Here is a 25,532-nt window from a genome sequence, read left to right as displayed (position 1 = left end):
TTCTTCGTCCAAAAAGACACACCAAAAAACATCCAAATACCTCCATACTGCTCGTCTGTAATGTCCCTCTTGTATTGAAGCCCCGACATGAGAAATTGTTCAAAAAAATTTAAATAAGTCTATATTTTAAGCGGAAGCTCCCAGTGTCTCAGTTCACTGCTCTTCCTGTGTCAGTGCAAACCTCGCGTGATTTGCACTGACTGGCAGAACAATTTCTCATGTCGGGGCTTCAATACAAGAGGGACATTACAGACGAGCAGCATGGAGGAATTTGGATGTTTTTTGGACGAAGAAAGTTGGTATCCATTGACAACCATTATATGGACAAATACTGCTGCGCGGACCCCCCCCCCCCCCCCCCCCCCCCGTAACTCAGAGAAGTCACGGAGGACTCTGGAAATTCTCACAGCCCTTAGTCGACATGAGGGTGAGTAGATAATGAGTGAAATTTGAATTTTGGGTGAACTATCCCTTTAATGACATCAAACTGTAAACTATCCCTGTTAAGTTGCATTTTCAACCAAACCATCTAGAATGTTGCTAAACTAAAGAGAGAGAGGCAGACAGACGGATCTTGTTCCTGACAGATGTGCAGAAACAGTCGCAGGCACATCTGGATGAGCTGTCTGAGTCAGTCAGGGTCTTGGAGCGGGTGAGCTTGGGAAATGGGAAACGTGACTTTAGCTGCTGAGGTTGTGGCTGCAGAGGCTGTGGGGAACTAAAACGTACAGTACTACACTGCTGCCTGTAATGGCCCTGTTTCCATCACACACACTGGCTAACATACACCAACATCAGTGGTGCTAAAACCCTTTTTTTCCTTGAAGGCCAAAAACAAAAATTAAAATAAAATAAGGCGCCTGCATAGTTGTTTCCCAGACAAAGTAGGAATATTCTCCACCATGTGTTCCCATGGGAAGGCCGCAGCCTACCTAAAATGAGAAAGGAACTGGCATAACTGCCTCTCTGATAGAGCTGCACAGTCCCTTCAGTCCTTCAATATGCAAACATTGTTTGACTTAATCCACCCTAATAATGCAAATTTATGCTGTTAATTATTTCTAGCTGAATCGTATCCTGGCTAAACGTTTTCAGAAATGCAATGGGGACATCAGACTCAATAAAGTATTCAGGGAAGGAGGGAGAATACATTATTCAGGATTACTTTTTCCCCCTTTTCTTTCATTCTTTTTTTCTTCTGCATTAGCTCATAAAAAAAGAATTTGCATTTTTCATTTTGTAACATTCCTAATATGGACGATATTGTTGTATACGGCTATAGATTCTGGCATTGAAAGGACAGTCTTTATATAAGCTCTTTTAATTCAAACCTTGTTTAATAGGATGCAGTGAGTCTATATCCCTGAGTACATTGCTTTCAGGATTATTCTCTGTCATTTTAATCTTCAACTGACACTTTTTTGCCTGTTAAATATGATCCATCATTTAAAGCACTGATTTATTACATATACCGACTGTAAATGTATGTTAAGACGCCATGCACAGTAGACCAGTTTGCTAGTGAAGAAGCTGTTTATGTCAGTGGTCAAGCAGGGTCGGGACATTGTCTTCAGATTGAACTTGATTGTTTCAACTGAAAGTGCTGTTACTCAACAAAAGTTTTTTGTTTCCCATGGTCCAAATAAAATTGCAAAATCATGTCATATGCAAACTGTATTTTGATAAGCGCCAAATATCCAACCGAGTCTGAACCTGTGCACATTGTCCAAACCCGGCGGATAATCGGCCCAAACCTGATTTTAACCTGTAGGACATATTTTTTGAATAAGTTGTCTGTTTAGCCCCGATAATATTTGTTCTGTTGTTTAATTGAGTGAACAACAGACAGTCAGTTAATGTCACCTTCAGTGATTGGTGGAACTTTGGGGAGCAAAGGTCAGAGGAAAGGAAAGAAGAGAGATAGAGACCGGAAGAATAGAAAGTGATGCGCAAGAGTGAATGTTGAATGTTTATAATTATAATACATTTTAAACTACAGTTCTGAGTTGTTTCAAAGAAAGAGATCTTAACCCTCCTGTTGTCCTCCTGGGTCAAATTGACCCAATCTGTTTCCTTCCTTCTTTCCTTCCTTTCTCCCTTCCTTCTTTCCACAACCCTTCCCTTCATCCACTTATTCCTTCCTCTTTTGATCCAATTGACCTGATCTGTTCCTTATACCTCCATCTTTCTTCCCTTCCCTTTTCCCTTCCTTCTTTCCTCCCTTCTTCCTTCATTGAACGAATCTTTTCCCTCCCTCCATCTTTCTTTACTTCCTTTTCCCCTTTCTTCTTTCCACAATCATTTTCCCTCCCTTCATTCCCCCCTTCTTTCCTTGTTCCTTCTTCTTCCTTCCTTGAACAAATCTGTTCCCTCTCTCCATCTTTCTTTCCTTCCATTTTCCCATCCTTCTTTCCACAATCCTTTTCCCTTCCTTCATTCCTCCCTTACTTCCTTGTTCCTTCTTCTTCCTTCCTTGAACAAATCTGTTCCCTCCCTCCATCTTTCTTTACATCCTTTTCCCCTTTCTTCTTTCCACAATCCTTTTCCCTCCCTTCATTCCTCCCTTACTTCCTTGTTCCTTCTTCTTCCTTCCTTGAACGAATCTGTTCCCTCCCTCCATCTTTCTTTACTTCCTTTTCCCCTTTCTTCTTTCCACAATCATTTCCCCTCCCTTCATTCCTCCCTTCTTTCGTTGTTCCTTCTTCTTCCTTCCTTGAACAAATCTGTTCCCTCTCTCCATCTTTCTTTCCTTCCATTTTCCCATCCTTCTTTCCACAATCCTTTCCCCTTCCTTCCTTCCTTCCTTCCTTCCTTCGTCCTTACTTCTTCCTTCCTTTTTGACCCAATCTGTTCCCTCCCTCCTTCTATCTTTCCTTAATTTTTCCCTTCCTTCTTTCTTCCCGTCTTTCCCTTTGTCCTTCCTTCCTTCCTTCCTTTCTTCCTTGACCCAGGAAGACAACAGGAGGGTTAAACACAACAACTTCTATTGTGTAACAAAACAGCCTGCTTCTCAGTTGCACTGCAACACTGGCCTGGTCTGACCTGACCTGACCTGACCTGACCTGACCTGACCTGACCTGACCTGACCTGACCTGACCTGACCTGACCTGACCTGGGCTAAAGGGAAGGGAGGAACATCCTGGGCCGACCCGGTCTGAGCAGACCGGGCTGGTCACATGATTGGACAGAAAATCTAACCTGTAATTCCATGAGCTACAACTACAAACTGTAATTATGTGTGATGTTATTGTGTGAGATAATGTCACGGTTCAGGATTTTAGCAGAGCAATGGCTGAAAAGTGATTGCTGGTCAACATGTAGTTGTAGTGGGCTGTTATATTCAGATTGCAGATGTGTTCCATTTTCTGACAACAGCAACAGAACAACATGAAAATGACAGCAGCTTTATTGTGAATACAGCTGCATTTAAACACTGTGTACTGTATGAGCACAGAGAGCAGGAGAACCAAGGAGATAAAGGGCTGAACGCTGACACCAGACAGAATACAAATGGCCTACGACGTTGCCCAGCCATATACAAGGTTCTGATCCAATCTTGTTCAAAAGAGCACAGGGCACATGATTTATAGTGCACATCTGTATGTCATAGCATAACAAAAACATGCAATTCAATATATAATCTGTCAAAAAACTGGTGTGATAATCACTGATTTCAAATGGCAGTTTCTAAATCCTTTCACAAACCAAACCACTTCCTACAAATCTATCAGTCTGTCTGCCTGAAAGGTGGCATTGAGCTTGAGCCAAAGAGGCTGCTCAGCTGCTGCAGTGCATTTCTCAACTCAATGACTCTCCAGATGGCAGGTATCTTTAGTGCTTAGCTTCCTTGTCCTGAGCTGCGGCAGCTCTGCCGCGCTCCATCAAGCCGCAGCCGGCCCGCCCTCCCAGGGTACTTTTAATGGACTTTAATTTGAAACACATGATCAGGACAATACAGACAGTTCACTTGCTAGCACAATGGAGATAATAGGGCTCCCTTTCATGCATATGGGTTTAGCAATTTACAGCATAATTATTGCTAAGTGGAGAGAAATGATTGCCTGAAGGCTCATCTTGAAGAGAGCTACTTTGTAGAATATACAGATTGTGAGGTGCTGATTTATGCACATGTTGAGCTATACTACGCTACACAGCAGGCTGAAATTACAAGCATTGTGAGGATTTGGGAACTTCAACAACCAGTGTGATTGTTGCCCTGTCGGGTGGCTGGCTTTTACAAGCACATGCTGTTAGGGTGCTTGGTCAGCTGAACACAACAGCAGTGGCGTGCACAGACTTTTTGAAGGGCAGGGGCGAAAATGAAACAAAAAGGGCACATATAGCGCATCCTCGCCACTGAAGAGGGCACTTTAGCACGCGTTTTGGCTCCTAGACCCACTGTCATCTGAGAGCACACACACACACAATATATGTTTGACTGCCAACAGACATCAGTGTGACACTGACAATTATTCAGGATGATATCTTAATTTGTGATGAAAGTGATTGAAAACATTTAATTCCAGCTTCAGTTCATGTTGCAATGAGCTTTCAGTTCATGAAATATTTTCAGACCATGTGCCTGAAAAAAAAAAATCAAACATGAAATCAACCTGTATTTATAATTAATAAATACATTAATATAACATCTGAAAGGTCATGATCACATACGTGATCTGCTGCAGAAATAATTATGCATTATTCGCTCAAATGACCTATGATACATCAATGTACAGTATCAGTTTAATAGTGTGACACTGAGGCAAAGTGTCTCATTGATGTGCTGTCATTCCATATTAAAGCTTCATCTTTCACAACGTCTGGAATGTGAACCATCAGAGTAGATGACTGCCATACTCATGTAAACATGCCTTTCATTATGAAAATTATTAATACCAAGATGGAAAAGATATTTCATGACTGAAAGAGTATTCAAATGAAGGTGTGTATATTGAAATCAGGCTTCTTAGTTTGGTTTCTAACCCTAACTTACAGTGGAACTAACCTAAACTGTTCAATGCAAATTGATATGTAGGGGAACTATTCTACTACTAAACTTTTCCTCTGTGTCTCTAACCCTCCTCTCGGCCATGTGCGTTTGTTTTTAATGAAGCCGGTGAGAAATCAATCCATGGAGCGGTGGATGTTATGTATCGTCTACCATGTTACCATGTGTATATTTGTGTAGTCTTATCTGTCATAAACAAGAGATTACGGGTAACGGGGCGTGTTGCGTTTGTGTTGCGGTGCCACAGAGACGAGAGCTGGGACACCGGGTCGGAGACTCTGATCTTACAATTGGTTTTCAGCCAAGAGACGCTAGGTGGAAGGCAGAGAGCCTCCATTCTCCCTGGAACTAGTTACACGTCATTGATTTAACCAGCACTTCTCTGAAGCTGTTTCATTAAGGTAAAATCCTGCATAGCTCCTCTTTAAGCTCCAGCTGTGCTTCAACAACTTCTTGAAGAATTTAAAGAGCAGCAGCAACATGAAGGTAACAACAGTGTTAAAATGGTAAATATGGCTCTACACAAACATTCACTTTTAGGCTGTTTTCACTACTGCTGCCAACATTATACATTGTTTCATTTTTCAGCTTGTGTGGTCCATGTTCACACACGTTTCTTTTCACTCTGGTCCAAACGCCGCACCACTGGCAGCGTGTCATGTTTCCATGACGACTGACTAGAAAGGACTCGGGGTATGTCACAATCAAACTTGTGGCCTCCATCGAGCAGCTGGAACGAACCAACTGCAGATTATTTATCTGCAGTTGGAATAATCTTTTTTTTTTTTTTTTTTTTTTTAATAAATAAAATGTCTCCATCAATTTCTATTCCAGGTCCAAATGCAATCTTTTGTTCGATCAATGGTTCACTTAACTAGCAATTATTGGGCTTTTTGCTCGAATAATGGTTAAAAGATTCATAGATTATGAAATTAGTTGGTTGACAATCAGGTAGGCAATTTGATGGACTACTTGATTCAACTGTACTTCAGTGCTCACATGTTGCTCTTTTGTGAGTTAGAGTGTTTTATTTTGATGAAACTGTCTTTTTTTTCTGTACAGATGCAATGGGAGGGAATGAAAATGTTCTACTCTGTACTCTTTATATTATGGCCTCGCTCTCAGTCAGAACAATCCAGACTGTTCATTTGCATAGACCTTCCCTATACTTCCCTCCATGGGATCTTACTGCTGTGTATTTTGCAGGCTTCATAAATTGTGAGGTATAAAACCAGTTCTCCTCCTCCCTTGCATATGTGATATGCCAAGGCGACGCCAACAGAAGTGGTTTGATTTAGAGCAGATGCATCAAGAATTTATGGGAGAATTAATTAGGAGACATAAAAGTGACTTATAGTAATTGGGGAGGACACAGGGGCCTGTAATGCGACAGTTATCATTTCCATAATGTCCAAGTCTTGATTCTTTCCTCAGTACTTTTGTGTTGGTGGAATTGTTTGTGCTTTGATGTTACACAAAGCTTTTCTGGGTGGCAGAATGTTGCACCGGCTGCAACGCTACAGATGGAACTACTGTATGTGAATGAAAAAGGCAGAAAACCTATGGTGAACGTTCTGTTCTTGCAGTGTGTCATGGCAGGGATGTTTATTCAGGCTTTCACATTATGCCAATATACCATGGCAAACATTGGAGCAAGTATAAAGCAAAGAGAGATTGTAGGAAATGTCTTTCACACATAAGAACTTCCTTTAAGTGAAATTTCCCTTCTTTTTTTCTTTGCATGCATTCACAAACTGTGAATCGGCCATAAGTCTACAACATGACTGGGATCAAGAAGCATTCTGAAGTTTGGGGGTGTGATGGAGTAGACATTCAGCCGTATCACAGCAGGATGAGCTGTTGTTTTTTTATCTTCCAGTAAAGTGCATTGCCCTCCAAAACGTATTTCCTGCCTCTATCTCCACTGTAAATAAGATTTTTAAACATTAATCTACCGTGCATGATAATCAGGCTGAGCTGTTATTTACTGTGGTTTGGTTTCGTCACTCTGTTGGACCTGATGTTGATGGTTGACGATTTCTTGTTGTGAGAGGAAGGTATCGGGTTTGTTTTTACCTGGTAGGAACTGAGGGAGTGGAAAGATGAACTTTACTCTTCAGATTTGCTTTACATTAGTCTTCTCCATTCTTCATTCCACAAACAAATCTCTGCTTGGCTAAATAGTCTCAAATTTGCTGATGGATCATAATTTGCCCCAGTAAAACAAAACAAACAGTGATTCAGAGGAGTGGAACCAGGCTATGGATTATAGGCCTCCACCATACAGCACAATGTTCAATAATGTGAGGATGATATGACCTTGTGATAAATAAGTCAATATTTATTGGTTATTTTTTTCTGCTGTTGGTGTTATGGTGATACCTGCTTGACAGTTTCGACTGTGACTCCAGCACAGTCGAAACTGCCATCAGGTAACATCATTCTTGAGTTCATTGTCTGAACACAAGAAAAAAATAACCAATATAAGAAGACAAAATTAGCATAATCAATCTAAGTAAATATTTAAGTGTGGATAAATCATTCAGTTCCCGTGTCTTTCTGTTTAATGGACACCTTGCTAATCGTTGTCCTGCAAAAAATACTTTGAGCAAACTTCTATTGAACAAATTGCACATGAATAACCAATCAATTAAACAGTATGTTCATTGAAAGGGATACGCCAAAATTTTTTCTCACTCCCGAGTCCATGACCAGCAGATAGACACCATCCTTTCGACTGTGCGTGTGCAGTAACAAGGGAGATACGGGCAGAGCTGGCGCAATGCTGATTAGCTTAGCTCAAACACTGGAAGTGTACAGGTAGTGTTAGCCTGCCTCCACCTAAAGTCATCAGAGAAACTCTTCAGCAACTCTAAACGGAAACCGGCGGGCCGATCTTCGTCTCAGAGCTGACAAAACTTGAGCGGTCAAATGCCGGTAACGGGAAGAGATCGGTCAAAACGGAGGGTTCAAGCAAAGACGCTTTATTTTGGTTGAAGCTAGCTACATGGAGGGTAGGTTAGCTTCCTATTTCAAAGTAAAAGCACAAATTCTATCGTCATGGTTTTCTGTATGTAAAAGGCAACGGGTGTTTTATTTTGTGAAAGTAACCGGAAGTGCGTTGGTCACAACGGCTAGCTTGAGTAGCGCCAAATTCGTCCTAACAAAATTGTAAACAGCTGGTATTTAGACAAATTAACGACACACTGCTGATCTAAACGGTCGCTTTCTCGCCTCGGGTAGGAGGCAGGCTAACACTACCTATACACTTCCATCGTTTGAGCTAAGCTAATTAGTGATGCGCCAGCTCTGCCCGTATCTCCCTTGTTACTGCACGCGCAGTCGAAAGGATGGTGTCTATCTGCTGGTCATGGACTCAGGAGTGAGGCAAGACACGACAAAAAATGTTGGCGTATCCCTTTAACCCCCCACCATCGTCGTAGCTCCTCTTGCTTCTACTGTAAATGAATACCACTTAACCTGCAGAAGGTGAGGGGCGCCAGGGGTCATCTGATTGGCCAAGACCTTGTCCACACAGAAAGCTTTCTCAGAACTGTCTTCTTCTTGTTTGCTCTCAAAATGTTGTCCATGAACACAGCAAAATTTCAAGAAATGTCTGCGTAGAAAGGAATCCACTCAAAACCACTCAAAATGCTGTAGCAATTACCCCAGGCCTGTATACACAATTGCTACACAATTGCACCAAAATCAAAGAAGAAGAGTGGAAAGCTTGCAGCTGTAAACAAACTCCAAACATTCCACTGGGCGTCGTGTCAGGTAATGGCCGCGTTTCAGGCGCAGCATCCAAGGAACTTACATCACATTACAGGAAACCTTTTGCAATGTGTTAATCGTGCATGTTGATATCATGATGATGATGAAAATGAGATTAATCTGTCAGCCTTACTATGGATGATCTACAACAGTAGCACCCTACCTTATCCAGCTAATGCACCCCAGAGACTTGATAACCACCACACCTCATCTAAATCCATCCGGTCTCATTTTCATTGCAGGAGGGTATTTAAATGTAGAGAATGTTGTTGTGAGTCAGCAGTCATCAGGCAGTGGCAGCAGGTTATGAGAAGCATGTAGCACCAGGTTTTGCAAAAGCAACGTGATGCAGATGAACCTGGACTCCTGTCACTGATTGGTCACGCTGCTTCAAAATGGAGATGACCTGCTGTGGAAATAATGGTTTATCTCTGTGTCTCTTATTTCATGACGGGATTTTTTTTACAACCTTATATAGAGATTGAAGCAAAGCTATGATTATGATTTGAGTCAGTTCCAACAGCTAACAGATAGCTTATGCTAGTTTGCAGCAGCTAACCAGGCACAGGGTCAGGTATTCTGTTGGGTTTTCCTTGAACATGGGAAACCCATGTCATGTTCACAGGGGAGATGTCTGCACCACAACACCACTGACACTCTTTTTTTCTGATTTCAAGGGTAGGCAGCCGTCATTTATCTTTTATCCTGATTCATATTTAATCTTGAACAAAAGTGCACTTATATCGGCCTTTAAATAGCTGGATAGCAACGGCAAAAGCAATAATGTACATTTCTCCCAAGAATTTCTCTCACACCTCTGAAAGAGGAAGAAGGGAAAAAAAACAGAATCATGAACAGGCTTCATGAAATTCATCTCTGAAAGTCTGATGTGTGAACTTGTCTTGAGAGAGCCGAGTTTGAATTCATTTCTCATTTCAGTTCTATGTTTTACTCAAACAAACAAATGTAGACCACTACCTTAAGATTTATTAAGATCTATTATTTATACATATGAACTGAAATCCAATATTGTTGCATAACAACTAAGCTAAGACTGTAGTGAAACAAAACCTTCTTATTATGCCCGTGCATCTGCAGCTTTAAATTGTTTGATTGCTAAATGTGATAAAAGCATTGTTGCCTGGAATGAATTTCTTGTGAGACATAGCCCTCAAAGACCTTCACTCTAATCTAAACCACAAAGAGAGACATCCTGTTTTGCTTTGACACACCTTGTGTAAACAGAGTTGAGTGTGTTTCCCTGTATGTATTGTAACATGAATTATTCCTGAGATGAGGAAGTTTTCTCACACACCATGGGATGGCCCTTTCAATTTATATAATGCTGTTGCAGTTTATTGTACACCTATTATTTGATTATTCTGCAAGCAAGAAATATTATTTGTAGCTGTATGTAATATACACAGTTTTATTCTTTGTCACATTTTAAATGAGTGACCTTTGTCCTCTTATATTCACAAAGTCCATGTCCCTGTGCCTTTGATCAGTGGTGAAATGTTCAATATCACCAGATATTAGATACTATGTCATGACACAACATCCAGCAGAAGACTTCAGTTGCTGACCTAACAAAAGCAGAATAAAAGCATGAAAACATAATGTTAACACCACTTCAATGATGTAGGAAAATGTGCTATGTAATTATATAAATAAATGAAACATACAATAAGACACATCCAAATAATTAATTAGAATTAGGGACATTGTTATGTATTGACAATTATGACAATCCCATATACGGATGTTAATGTATGTTTCTATATTATGTTATGTCAATATATATCCAGTCCAAAGTCTTTCCATATATACTGATATTATATGAAGTTGTGTGAAGAATGGAAGATAGACATGTTTACAATGAGAAATGAAAACAAAATGCAGAATATTTGTTGTATGTCGTACCATACATAAATAACTGTAAATGTACATTTTTAATATACACATTTCTCTATGGGTGTCTCATGTTATAAAGTGTTAGGGCATACACACACAGCGTGTGTTCTTTGTGGTGCAATTACACCACTTTCAATATGGGAGCATACACTCTCTGTCATGTGTCATTTGTCACAATAATTCTGTAGGGGGATTATTGGTGCACTTGACATACTGCATATTTTACAATAGGGAAATAATGATATACTGTTCTCATCATGCGGGACATGATTCAACAGCAAGCCAAACTCTAGTAAGTGCCGGAGTCAGGAGTCATCTTCGTAATACTCTTTAATAAGATGCCTTAGCTGCACTCACACAGAGTGAAACTGTAGAAAAAACACCAAAATAAAATACATTAACAACTTCAATTTACAGAGCTGTTCAACCAACGATGTAGCTAACTGCTAGCTAACTGCTATGCTACATATGCTAAATTATGATTTTTAAATACTTCGTGTTACATGAATTTCTGAGATAAACATATTAAATTATAACAATGCACTTGCACTTTATATACATAACAATTATCAACTTACAGACGATGCGTTCACAAGCGCAAAGAAGAAGATGGCAGCAGATGAAGCACGCCCGATCCTTAGCTTGCAAGAGAAAACAAAATGGCTGCTCATCATAAGTCACATGACATAAATTAAAGGGACAGACTATTTCCTGCTTAGAACAAAACCACTGCTAGGGGGCGCCAAATACAACTATAAATCAAACTTAGAGCCTGAGGCAGGACACTCCCCGCCTGGCATCTATAAGATGTCATAACTACTTAACTATCTTGATCTTTCCTTGACAACAGAAGGACGACTTCTGTGACTGGTCTGAAGTATGTCTTGCACGATCCATCCTTGAAAACCCTGATTTGTATCTTGCGCACCTTCTCATCTGGACTGTTGACGACATCTGAGACAACTGCCATTGGCCATTCATTGCGCGCCACTTGAGCATCCTTCATCAAAACAAGATCTCCCTTCTGAATGTCTGGCTGTGCTGTCCTCCACTTACGGCGAGTCTGCAGAGTGGGAAGATATTCGCGTCTCCAGCGATACCAGAACTGGTCTGCTAGACTCTGCACCCATTTCCAGTTCTGTCTGAAGTGGTTGCCTTCTGAGAACACACCCACTGGAGGGGGTACACCAACCTTTTGGGTGAGTAGCATGGCCGGTGTAAGTATCAAGGGTGAGTCTGGGTCGCTGGACACGGGAGTCAGAGGCCTCGCATTGATTATCGCACAGACTTCTGCCATGAATGTGCAGAGAACCTCATGGGAGAGAGGTTGGTTCTTGACCTGCATCAACAGGAAGTCCAATATCCTTCGAACAAGCCCAATCATACGCTCCCATGCCCCTCCCATGTGGGAGGCATGGGGCGGATTGAATTCCCACGTACAAGACTCGTCTCTGAGGTATTTCTGTACTGCAGGTTCCTTCGCCATCTTGTGGAATCCCAGTTCTTTGCTTGCCCCTACAAAGTTTGTTCCACAGTCGGAACGCAACTGCTTTGCAGGTCCTCGGATGGCAAAGAACCTACGAAGGGCATTAATGCAACTTGAAGTGTCCATGGTGTCAATAACTTCAATATGGACTGCCCTGGTGGACATGCAAGAGAAAAGCACGGCCCAGCGCTTGCTATGGGCATGCCCTCCTCTAGTTCTTCGTGCTGAGACCGTAAAAGGACCAAACACGTCCAGGCCGACATATGAGAATGGAGGAGATGTACTCAATCGTTCCTCTGGTAAGTCGGCCATCAGCTGGGTTTGAGTTTTCCCACGGAGCTTCCTACACACCAAACATCTGTGAAGAACACTGCTTACACATGATTTACCACCGACCAGCCAGAACCCTGCAGTGCGCACGGCTCCCTCGGTGAACAAGCGGCCTTGATGGTGGACTCGGTTGTGGTAGTGGCGTATCACTAGGGTGGAGATGTGGTGACGGCTTGGTAAGATAACAGGATTCTTTTCCTCACTGTTAAGTTGTGCGTGTGCCAGGCGACCGCCAACTCTTATTAGTCCATTGACGTCCAAGAAAGGGTTCAACGCAGACAAAGAACTCTTCTTGGGAATGTCTCTTCCCTCTGTAAGAGCGATGTATTCCTCAGAGAAAACGGACTTTTGAACCGAGAGGATAACTACATTCTTGGCTTGAACTAGTTCCTCTTGAGGATGTGGTTGTTCACACTGGTGCCAGCCGGCGCATTTGTGTGACCGATTGTCAGGAGAGGACTTGAAAGAGCGAGCCACATGGATAAGTGAAGCGATTCCATTCAGCAAACTGACCCACGAGGAAAAGCGCTCGAAGCGTTCTGGACCAAGTTGTCTGTCTTTCACACCAGTGGAGGATACGGTGACTTGGGTCTGAGTGCGAACCTCAGGGTCTATCTCTGGACTTACCAACTCAAAAGGAGCTTGTATTGTAGGATGACACACAGCTGGTTTATAGAGGAAGTCCGGGCCTGTGAGCCAACTTGTGTCCTGAAGTTGAAGCGCCGAAACGGACCTCGAAGCGTGGTCCGCTGGGTTGAGCTCCGAGGGCACATAATGCCATTGCTCGGGCCTCGTTGACTGTCTGATTCTCTGGATCCTATTGTGCACATATACATAAAAGCGTTTGCTCTCATTGTATATGTAACCTAATACAACTTTACTGTCACAGTAAAAGCGCACCTCATCCGGCTTGAAATCCATCTCGTGCAGTATGAAATCTGACATCTCAACAGCTAACACGGCTGCACACAATTCGAGCCTAGGGATGGTAGGCTCATTTTGAGGTGTTAGCTTCGCCTTTCCCAGAACGAAACCGACGTCACACTTCCCATCCTCACTGATGGTTCTCAGGTATGCTACCGCACCAATAGCCTTGGTAGAGGCATCAGAGAAAAGACACAGTTCAGTACGTTTTGCCTTCGAGAGAGATTCTGAACTGTATGTTCGGCGAACGTGAAGCTGTTGCAGATCGTTAAGGGAGTCTCTCCATGCTTCCCACTCCCTGCACTTCTCTGCCGGGAGTGGAGTGTCCCAGTCGTCTACTTCTTTGGAGAGTTCTCTCAACAGGAGTCTCCCTTGTATTGTGACTGGGGCTGCAAAGCCGATAGGATCGTATAGACCATTGACTGTTGAAAGTACTCCACGTCTCGTGAATGGTTTGTCACTGCTTGATGTCTGGAAGGTAAACGTGTCCGTTGTGATCTCCCAGCACAGACCAAGACTACGCTGAATGGGCGTAGCGTCTTCTTCAAGATCAAGATCCTTGATGCCTTTGGCACAATCTTCCAGAGGGAACGCCAAGAGCACCGCTGCACTGTTGGATGCAATTTTATGCAACCTCAAGTTTGACTCTGCTAGTGAAGCCTGGGTTCTCCGTAGCAGATCAATCGTGTCTTCTGCGGTAGGTAGCGACTTAAGACCGTCGTCCATGTAGAAGTCGCGTTCTACGAACCTGCGGGTGTCGGTTCCGTATTCGGGTTCACCTTCTCTTGCCGCACGCCTTAGTCCGTAGATAGCCACCGCCGGGGATGGACTATTTCCGAATACGTGGACCTTCATCCTATATTCCAAGATGTCCTTGTCCAGGTCATTGTCACGGAACCATAGGAACCTCAGATAGTCCCTGTGGTCCTCCCTTACTGTGAAACAATGGAACATTTGTTGGATATCCGCTGTTATCGCAACTGGCTCCTTTCTGAACCGGACCAAAACACCCAGGAGACTGTTGTTCAAGTCGGGACCGGTTAGGAGGACGCTGTTGAGAGAAAGACCCTGATACTGCGCACTAGAATCGAAAACGACTCTAATTTGGTCAGGCTTTCTCGGGTGGTAAACCCCAAATGATGGCAGATACCAGCGTTCCTGACCCTCCGCTAAAGGAGGCGCTAGCTCAGCCTGATCGTTGTCAAATATTTTCTGAATGAAATCAATAAACTGTTGTTTCATTTTCGGCTTCTTTTGCAGGGTACGTCGTAGGGAGAGGAGACGATTGAGCGCTTGCTCTCTGTTATTGGGGAGAGGAGGTCTCGGGTGTCTAAAGGGAAGGGGAGCCACCCAGCTGTTGGCCTCGTCTTGGAAGATTTCCTTTCCCATAGTGTCCAAGAAGACCTTATCCTCCATGGAGAGAGCAAGTTCATTGTCGTTTCCTGTTTGCTCAAACACCGAGTGTCCAAGTTGGTCTGCATCTGTTCCATCTGTCGAGTCCCATCTGAGGGCATGATGAAATCCATGCTGTTTGTCGTCTCTGATGCTCAGCTTCTCCTTCAGATGGACATGGTTCTCGCAGGGTGTGAAGATGGAAGGCCGGCCATTCTCTAATACACTGGTTTTGAAGCATTGCACCGTTGGCACATGAGAGCTGCCCAAACATACATCGCCCACCAGAACCCAACCCAGATCCAACTTGAGTGCGAAGGGGGCGTCGTGAGGTCCATTCACACGTTTCCTTACCTTGTGGACCCTCAAGATGTCACGGCCTAACAGCAGGAGGATTTGAGCTTCCTCCTCCAGTTCCGGGATCTGTGGGGCAACGGACTTGAGGTGTGGATGGTAACGGGCTGCCTCGGGTGTAGGTATCTCGGATCTATTGTCCGGTATTTCGTTACACTCTATCAGCGTAGGGAGCGACAGACGGAGTCCTCCATGTACAGGCTCTATCTGGTAACCAATGGCTCTTCTGCCAACCATGTCTTTGCTGCCGGCACAGGTCTTCAGTGAGTAAGGAGATGCTTCATCGTCGATATGAAAATGCTCGAAGAAGTCCGACTTGGCCAATGATCGGTTGCTCTGATCGTCGAGCATTGCGTACATCTTCACAGCGTTCTCCCGCTTGCCATTTGGATAGACCTGGACCAAACAAATCTTCGAACAAGACCTGGCTGTAAAACCTTTCCCACAGACCTCTGTACATGCACTGTTCACAGATGGTAATGGAGACGAGTCTTCTTCCTCCCCGCCATGGCCTGTAGAGAGGCTGGGTGCTTGAGAGACTGAAGGCGGTGGACCTGGATGCAGGGCGGTGCTGTGGTTTTCACTGTCGCACTCTGTACACTTAACCGCCACATTGCAATTACGTGCCAGGTGAGAGGAAGATGCACAGCACCTGAAACAGATGCCATTGTCCTTCAGGTAAGCTCTCCGCTCCTCTATGGTCTTCATCCTAAAGCCTCGACATTTCCTCAAGGGGTGAGGCTTGTTATGAATGGGGCAGTGTTTACCGGGGTCATTTTCTTTGGGAATCGGATTTGTATTGTAAGGTTTTTGGGGGAAGACGTCCGTTTTATTGATTACAATAGGCTTTCTCGGACTGTCGTATTTTGGTGTAAATCTGTCGCTTCTCGTAGGGTTACTGCTGCTGAGGATATTGAAACTGGGATCGTTTCTTGCCTTTGCCTCCTGGCAGACAAAGCTGGTGAAATACCAGAATGGAGGGAACATGTCGTGGTGTTCCTCCTTGTACTTTGTGCCCTGTGAAATCCACCTCTCCTGTAGATAGTAAGGCAGCTTTTCCACTATCGGATTGATCCCTCTTGCGGTGTCCAAATATCCCAGTCCCGGCAAGTATCCGTCACTTTTGGCTGCTTCCAGTTCCATGAGCAGGTCTCCTAATTCTCTAAGTTTGCCGTAATCTCTATTGGAGATTTTAGGAAAGGCGTCTAACTTCTTGAAAAGTGCGTTTTCAATCATCTCGGGTGCGCCATAACACTCAGCTAACCTAGTCCAAGCCATTCTCAGAGCTGCAAGGGGGTCAGACACATGGACGGACCGGATTCTCCTCACATGCTCTGATGATTCTCTGCCCAACCATTTTGTGAGTAGATCCAGTTCCTCCCCAGCTCTAAGATCAAGGCCATGAATAGCGTTGGTGAAAGCTGACTTCCATGCCCTGAAAGTCTCTGGTCTGTCGTCGAACTTCACAAGACCTGTATTAACGAGTTCACGACGTGCTAGAAATCTAGCGAAGTCTAACATATCTCGAGCTTCGGGCTGGTGATAGGGTGCTGAGTATGAACCCGCCTGAGGAGCATCCCCATGTCTGTGTTGATGTGGATGGGGCCTGAATGGATCCTGCTTAGCTGGATTCGGGTATGGTGAGATATTTTCTTGGAAAGCAGGCTCTGTAGAAACGAGCGGTTTATTAGCTGAATAGGGACGGTTTTCAAGTGACGGCTCTCTTTTGTATGAGCGTTCTGAAATTGGTTTTGCCCTTTCAGAGAAACGAGCTTGTGCTATTGCATAGTCTCTTGTACGCTCCATCCTGCTTTGTGGTGAGACAGCACGGCTTGATTTTCTCGGGAACTGTTCTTCAAACTCTCCTTCCACTACCGCTTCTAGTACTTCAGCCTGAGCCTGAGCAGCGGCTGCCTCTGTCTCGTGATGTAACACATCTAAGTCTGCCTCTAATTTAGCCTGGTCGAGCTGATGAGACATGTCCAGTTTAATTTTGTCGAGTTTGATTGCTAATTCCCTCTGTTTAAATTGTGCTCGTGTTCTCGAAGCTTCAGCATGTGCGCGTGCTTTGGCGGCTGCTGCAACGGTTGATGACCCAGATCGACGCGACTGTCGCGATGTACTGGAATGTCTTGAGCCAGTCTCTGACTTGAGATCCTTTAAAGTTTCTGCTGTAGCGGCGATGGCCCCACTATCTGCTGCCGGGGTCTCTGATTCACCTTCTTTGTACATGATGCAGGATCTGTATGCTGTTTACTGCCACGAAGCTCTCTTTGCTTGTAGGATTATCGTCTTTTCACTATACTGTTCTCATCATGCGGGACATGATTCAACAGCAAGCCAAACTCTAGTAAGTGCCGGAGTCAGGAGTCATCTTCGTAATACTCTTTAATAAGATGCCTTAGCTGCACTCACACAGAGTGAAACTGTAGAAAAAACACCAAAATAAAATACATTAACAACTTCAATTTACAGAGCTGTTCAACCAACGATGTAGCTAACTGCTAGCTAACTGCTATGCTACATATGCTAAATTATGATTTTTAAATACTTCGTGTTACATGAATTTCTGAGATAAACATATTAAATTATAACAATGCACTTGCACTTTATATACATAACAATTATCAACTTACAGACGATGCGTTCACAAGCGCAAAGAAGAAGATGGCAGCAGATGAAGCACGCCCGATCCTTAGCTTGCAAGAGAAAACAAAATGGCTGCTCATCATAAGTCACATGACATAAATTAAAGGGACAGACTATTTCCTGCTTAGAACAAAACCACTGCTAGGGGGCGCCAAATACAACTATAAATCAAACTTAGAGCCTGAGGCAGGACAAATGAACAACACAAATTTTCTGTCATAGTTTATGAATACAGAATTGACTCTTTTCTCACACAGTTCTTTTGACTGGGATGTTCTTCTCTTCAGCTACATGTTGCATTCCACAGCACCTTTCTTTGCCCAATAGTTGCAACGTTACCTGGAAATTGATACTCAGGTCAAAGCAACCCAAATGTTTTCTAAACCCGTCATGGGCATGAATAAATGAGTTTAACAGTCATGCTTTCTACAATTCCTCACTCATCATTTAGCCTCCTGTCCTTTGTCAGCTCCCCTGGCTGTCGCTGGCTCCATCGGTGGTGGGGCAGTCGGCCCGCTGTGCTTTTGATTTATCAAAGTGAGTGGGAAACTATGGAGCTTACTTTGTGACAGCTCAGAGGCTGTAAAATTTAAGATGTCATTGAACTGATGAATGGCAAGAGGAGAGGCTGAGCCTGCCCGCTGGCATCATATGTCACTGTCCGATGTCATGAGGGGTCCTGACTGCCACCCTGCGCCACCAACACAAAGGCTTTCTCTACTGAGGCTGCAGGAACAGTCACATGGTTTCTGATCATGGATACTGGATATTAGACTCTTTTCCACTTTATAAAGGTTTAGACAAATGTTTGCTCCCAGCTAATACTCCCTCCATTCCTTAAATACACACTCTTTTACCAATGCTTCAGGGGGCTTTCACACCAACCTCGTTTGTTCCGGAGTATCGGACTGAATATGTACAGGTGTGAAAGACAAAGACCTGAAATTTGGTGTGACCAAAAGAGGTGTTCTTGGTTCGGACCAAACAAATCAATGGTTCAGACCTTCACAGCGTGAAAGCTTTTTTTTTTGGATGGTTCAGACTATCATTGCTTTAAAGACGTGAATTTACCTCATAAACAACTCTGTCTGGTAACGTTCTGTTATTATCGTGGTGAATGTGCAGGTCACAACTTGTCCAAGAAAGCGTTTTGGAGTTGTTGGAATGTGTATTTGATGAGTTTGATGAGGGAAACCAAGAAATCCCATTAGCCTCCATAGTGTTCTGAGCAGCTCACGGCTCTGCTCCGCCGTTCTGGCAATGGGCCAATTTGCCAAAATGGTGAACTATCCCTTTAAACGGAAGTTGTGGTGGTTAGCCTACACACTACACCTCACCAGTCCCTACTGACGTGGGGCCAGGGCTCGCAGAAGAGCTCGCAGTCGTCTTCTTGTTTGACGAGGACGTTCATCCAAATCCAGACTAGTCTCCATATTGGTCATGGTGTTGATGCTGCTAGTAGCGATGTTATTACAGTAGTCTATATTGTTGCCTTATACAAACTTGTTCATAAATTTTCCTAGATGGCTACTTTGACAATGAACTAATTTGAGGAGAGCTTTGGTGATGTGACTAGTACATCATACACACACCTGTTTACAGACCAATCAATGTTAAATATAGGGAGATGCAGCACAATGGTGATGAGGACAGGACATCAGTATGTCATAAACGGAGGCAAATGTCGCTAGTGGCTACATTCTCTACTGGTCCGGCTCTCTTGAGATCAAATTGGGCTGCATGTGTCCCCTGAACTAAAATGACTGTGACACCCCTGTCATAAACAGTTCTTTGGTGCATTTGCATTAATGCAGAGTGAAACCAGAACCGACCGGAGCAAATGTAGACAATGGAGCAAAAACACCAACCTTGGTTTGGTCTGAAAACACCTGTAGTTTCCCACCATTGTTTATTCTGAAAAGAGACACATTGTCTTAAAGTGCAAAAAACATTCGTATCTGAAATTCTAGCACCATCTTCAGATCAGAAGCAGAGTGTTTCTGCATTGCCATACATTTTTGGAGAACAATGCTAATGCCATTTTTAAATAGAAAACACACCTGCTGACACAGATAGATTTTCCCTTTCCGAGCTGACACATAAATTTGCATCAAATGACAAATGTAGATCCTTTTATCAGAGTAAGTGTCAGATTTGCCGTGATAAAAGGCAACAAGTAGGAACATTAGGATAGAGCTCAACTGAGGCCACCGCACTGCCAGGAAATAACAATGCACAGACACAGCAAGATGTAAAGGCTGCCGTTTCCACTGCATCAATCAGCTCAGTGCTGGGAAATGCACCTGGGTTATTAAGTGTTTGCCTTGGCATTAGGAATGTAATTAGCACATTGAAATTGGGCCACCGGTTCCATGTTGTACACCTTCATATCAGCTAAGCCATATATCATTCCTCTCATCCATGGATCCTCATTCTGCAGGGATTGGTTTTGATTGGGTGCTGAGAAAACACTCTCACATCCGAGAATATATATACTGTATATGTAAATTTATATATGTATATATTTTCACAACACTCGCGACGGTCTGGTTTTGTTGGTGAAACAGCAACCACTGAGACTTAAATGCTGTTAACTGACTAATAATATAATGCATCTGTATTTACTTCAATGTAGCTGCTACTTTTCTAATTACTTATGATGGTCAACACCCTTGTCCAGCTCGTCACCATTTAAAATCTGTGAGATGGAGAAAATGAAATGATGTGTGGACTTTAATTAAGCCAATAGAGGACAGGGAGTTGTCTAAAATGTTATATTTTCTCCCATGGTGTGGACTGACTCTGATCAAGTGCTTCCTCTAAACCAGGGGTTGGCAACCTTTAGCATTAAAACAGCCGTTTGGGCCCTTTCCCACCATACTATTGCAATGGTTTATATCTGGGTGTTAGTCAGTCCTCACTCTCCCGCCTACAGCTGGTCCAAAATGCTGCAGCCAGACTTTTGACTGGTACATGTAAATATGATCATATAACCCCAATCCTTGCATCACTGCACTGGCTTCCAGTTCATTTTAGAGTTGATTTTAAGATCTTGATGTTTGTTTTTAAAGCTGCGCTCGCCACTTTTTATCTGACTGACTTTTTAAAGCCCTATGTCCCCTCTCGGTCCCTCAGGTCCACAAACCAACTGCTCCTGGAGGGCCCTCAGACCAGACTCAGGGGCAGAGGGGACCATGCGTTTTCTGTTGCTGGCCCCAAACTTTGGAACTCCCTCCCCCCTCACGTGACACAAGCCCCTAGCCTAGCTGTTTTTAAAACACGTCTTAAAACGCACTTTTACTCCCTGGCTTTTAACACAGTCGGAAATCCAAATATATTAGCAACTATGGTCTTATTATTTATTTGTTTTGCTGTTTTTATCTGTTGTGCTTTTTTACTGAATGTTGACTTTTTTCTGTGTAAAGCACTTTGGTCAACTTGGTTGTTTTTAATGTGCTCTATAAATAGATTGAATTGGATTAGATATCAAAACACACTCCCACTCGGATAGCGATGCGCATTCGGTGCACGTTGCTTTGGGTTGTGAAGATGCTACATCCATGCACATACACGCATGCTTTAACCAAGGAAGTGACCAAAATCACAGAGGCAGCTGCGTTTGACTCAGATAGGCAGAGAAAATACTTTTTCTGTAGTTCATGGAGGAAAAAACCTACCTAACGCATATTTTGATCGACAAAATATTGAAACAAGTTTTATTTTAATGTCACATGAGCACCTTAATCTCCAAAGAAATAACTATTGCAATGAACAAAAAAGTGAATGGCCATTATTTAGCTTATTATCTTTTTTTTTTTTTTTTTCAAAATGAGCTCGCCCTCTCTAAACCAGGAGAACCACAGCAGAGGGATGAAAGAGCCGCAGGTTGCCGATCTCTGCTCTAAACCAATAGCTGCTATTTCTAACAGGTGAGGAGAGTAGAGCTGCCTTTAGTTTGAATGGCCAGCCTCTCCCCAGATGATTATTTATAGCCTCAGTTACCTCCTGCCTGGAATTATTCAGCCGTGCCGCAAGCTCACTTGTCACTGTTCAAACTTTTAAAACAGGCAGTCTAATTAGAATCTGGACCAATGCAGAAACATAATTCATCTTTCTAATAATACTTTCCCTTTTCTTTTTCTCTCTGATATTTCTGCAGTTGTACAGCTCAGTGGACTTTGGAAGAAAATGGCAGCTCATCCACGAACATGTCACGCCAAACAGATTCTACTGGTGAGTGAGTTGTTTCGGTGTGTTGGCTCCATCCCCCTCTCTCTCTTCAAAGTTTGTTTACTCAGAAATGCAGACGCTGTTGTTGCTCATGTTCTGTGTAACTGAGCTAGTGATATGGACGGCCCAGAACAAGGTGTGTGACTGACGAGTGATGCTGCTAAAATTCTGCACATTTTCTTCCCCTTGATACAATCAGGCAGGGAATTAATCTCCTTCAGAACGCACTTAGCATTCAGTGTCCGAGGGCACGTCTCATTCCTCTTCATTTCTCACACACACAAACCCTGCTCCCATCAGCCACATTGCATGTTAAAGGGATACACCAACATTTTTTTTTTTTAAAGTCTTGCCTCACTCCCGATTCCATGACAAACGCTGGAAGTGTATAGGTAGTGTTAGCCTGCCTGCTACCCAAGCCGAAATCAGCAGTCAGAAGCTAATTTCATTTTAGTTCTAAACTCTGTAAATACTATATCACTTTCTTGACATTTCAAACATTTTTAGGTGAGAAAGTAGCCGTTTAGATCAGCAGTGTGTCGTTAATTTGTCTAAATACCAGCTGTTTACAATTTTGTTTGAACAAATTTGGCGCTACTCAAGCTAGCCGTTGTGACCAACGCACTTCTGGTTACTTTCACAAAATAAAACACCCGTTGCCCTTTACATAGGAGAAAACCTTGACGATAGAATTTGTGCTTTTACTTTGAATTAGGAAGCTAACCTACCCTCGATGTAGCTAGCTTTAAAGGGATAGTTCAACATTTTGGCAAATTGGCCCATTGCCATAATCACTATAGTCATAGCAGTAGGTTCGTTACCTTTAGGGGCTGTGTCCACCAAACGCGTTTTTAGTGCTGACAGCGCTCTCAGCGCTGCTTTCCCAGCGCTTAGCGCTCTCTCTCTCCCTCGTCAGAATGCCGCTGTTGCTAGGTTACAAAACGAGTCCTCTGACACTTCAGTGTTCCTGCCTTGTTTAATGTAAACACTACAACGAGTGTAAGAAATACACAATAGCATTAGCAGCAGCTTTTGACATGGACCCTGAGGTCGGCCTACCTTCAATACAAGTGTGGGTCATTAAACCGAGCCACGTCTCCGGTTGTGTTGCTGTCGGTAACATAAGTCCCACCCCTTCTTGATTCTGATTGGTCAGTGCGGGGAAAAGTGACATTGACGAGCACGGCGCTGTTCTAAAAGTTGAACAGATTTCAACTCGAAGCGCTCTGAGCGCCGCGACAAAAAGAAGCAAGCGCCGAGGGCGTTTTTCCGCTGAGGGCGCTGAGCACTGTGAGCGCCCAACTCAATAGGATTTGAATGGTAAGTAGACGCCCAGAGCGCTAAAAACGTGTCTGGTGGACACAGCCCCTTAATTGTCGGTGCAAGCTATTTTTAGAACGGCGGAACGGAGCAGCAGGCTGCTCAGAGCTATGCTATGGAGGCTAATGGGATTTCTTGATTTCCCTCATCAAACTCATCAAATACACAATCCAACAACTCCAAAACGCTCTGGTGGACAAGTTGTGACCTGCACATTCACCACGCTATGAGATAATAACAGAACGTTACGAGATGGAGTTGTTTTAGAGGTAAATTCATGCAAAACCGCTGATGCGCGTTGTTTTCAGGGACAGTTTTTCAGCAAGCAGTCTCTGCATTTACCTCGAAAATGGCTCCGTTTCATAACGTTCCGTTATTAACTCATAGTGTGGTGAATGTGCAGGTCACAACTTGTCCACGAAAACGTTTTGGAGTTTTTGTATTTTGTATTTGATGAGTTTGATGAGGGACACCAATAAATTCCTTTAGCCTCCATAGCGTAGCTCTGAGCAGCTTGCCGCTCCGCTCCACCGTTCTAAAAATAGCTTACACCGACAATTAAAGGTAACAAACCTACTGCTATGACTATAGCGATTATGGCAATGGGCCAATTTGCCAATATGTTGAACTATCCCTTTAACCAAAATAAACCGCCTTTGCTTGAACCCTCCGTTTTGACCGATCTCGTCCCGTTACCAGCATTTGACCGCTCAAGATGCCTTTCTGGAGAGTTTTGTCAGCTCTGAGACGAAGATCGGCCCGCCGGTTTCCGTTTAGAGTTGCTGAAGAGTTTCTCTGATGACTTTAGGTGGAGGCAGGCTAACACTACCTATGCACTTCCAGTGTTTGAGCTAAGCTAATCAGCGGTGCGCCAGCTCTGCCCGCATCTCCCTTGTTACTGCACGCACAGTCAAAAGGATGGTGTCTATCTGCTGGTCATGGACTCGGGAGTGAGGCAAGACACGGAAAAAAAAAATGTTGGTATATCCCTTTAATTTTAGATTATTATTTTGACATCAGTAGCAGAGGGAGAGGGAGGTGAACTTCTGAAGTTGCACGCAGAAACAAAAGTGTACATACAGTATGAGGAAGGATGACTAATAATGGATCCAGGATGTCCCTGTCGCTCCTTATCCAGTCACATCTACTGCTCACACTCCCCTGCAGTGTACCCACAATCTGAAAGTGCACACTCATCACAAACTTAGGCCTGGATCTATTCCAGCTCATTGCTCCTCTCCTCCTCTCTGAGGTGACGGGGGTGCGCTCGAGTTCGCCACTGGCCCAATCCACCGCAACTTGCATAAATCTGGAGCAGCTTTCCATACCATTGTGGTATGATCATAAATAATGTGTAATCCTAAATAATGTGCACAATCCATTGCTGGCTCTAGCCTTACCCCACTGAAGCCCCTTCAAGGGCATCTTAAACACTGAATGGGGCTTCTAGCAACGGCTAGGCAGACTTCCAGTTGGCAGCATTTAGCCAGTGGCTTCATCAGCCACCAAGGGATATGAAATATCCCCACAATGGAAAAAGCTGCATCTATCTGCTATAATCCACCAGCAGTGAAATGAGCAAGAAAGCAAGATTTTACTGAGGGACGTACTAATATGTGTACTGGTGACCCTGCACCACCCACTTAGATTATCTGTCACATTTCCAGCCTTGAGTTGCAGTGGATTCACTGGGTAAAATATGGCATTTGGAAGGTAGATAAAACCGTCCTGTGTTCTCTTTAATCCACAAGTTTCCAAACGTCATCATATGGTCAAAACCAGAAGCCGGTTTTGCATTTCCGGTGGAAATGTACGTTTACGTTTCCATGGTTTTCAGTCGTTATAGTTGTTATAGTTGTGGTAAACGCATGGATCTTTTAATACGGATGTCAATTTGTGTGATATATTTTGTTAAAACCTGTTGTGATGATCCATGCGTTTTACAGATTTCCATTGAAAAAAAAAAATCCATGCATTTACCACAACTACCGAAACCATGGAAACGTAAACATAAAATTCCACCGGAAGAGCAAAACCGGCTTACGTTTTTGACGTTCGGAAAAAGGTGGATAAGTAAAAGATACTGTATAATGAATAACTGTAGCAGAATGTGTCTACCCGATCTTTCTCCCCTTTCCCTCTTCCACTCTT

General features: G+C 43.4%; 1 protein-coding gene across 1 annotated transcript in view; it reads left to right on the top strand.

The window, feature by feature from the left end:
* sorcs3a (sortilin related VPS10 domain containing receptor 3a) overlaps positions 1-25,532 on the top strand; it is a gene marked incomplete at both ends in the record, with an annotated part of 303,702 nt that overhangs the window by 197,968 nt on the left and 80,202 nt on the right. The window contains one exon of the mRNA XM_083980334.1: positions 21,991-22,064. Within this exon, the coding sequence (XP_083836460.1) occupies positions 21,991-22,064 (74 nt within the window). The remainder of the gene's footprint in view (positions 1-21,990; positions 22,065-25,532) is intronic.

Source organism: Trachurus trachurus (genome assembly GCF_905171665.1).
Source record: "Trachurus trachurus genome assembly, chromosome: 1".
Taxonomy (NCBI): Eukaryota; Metazoa; Chordata; class Actinopteri; order Carangiformes; family Carangidae; genus Trachurus; species Trachurus trachurus.
The sequence above is the reverse complement of the archived record's forward strand: the minus strand, read 5'-3'. Positions and strand labels throughout refer to the sequence as shown.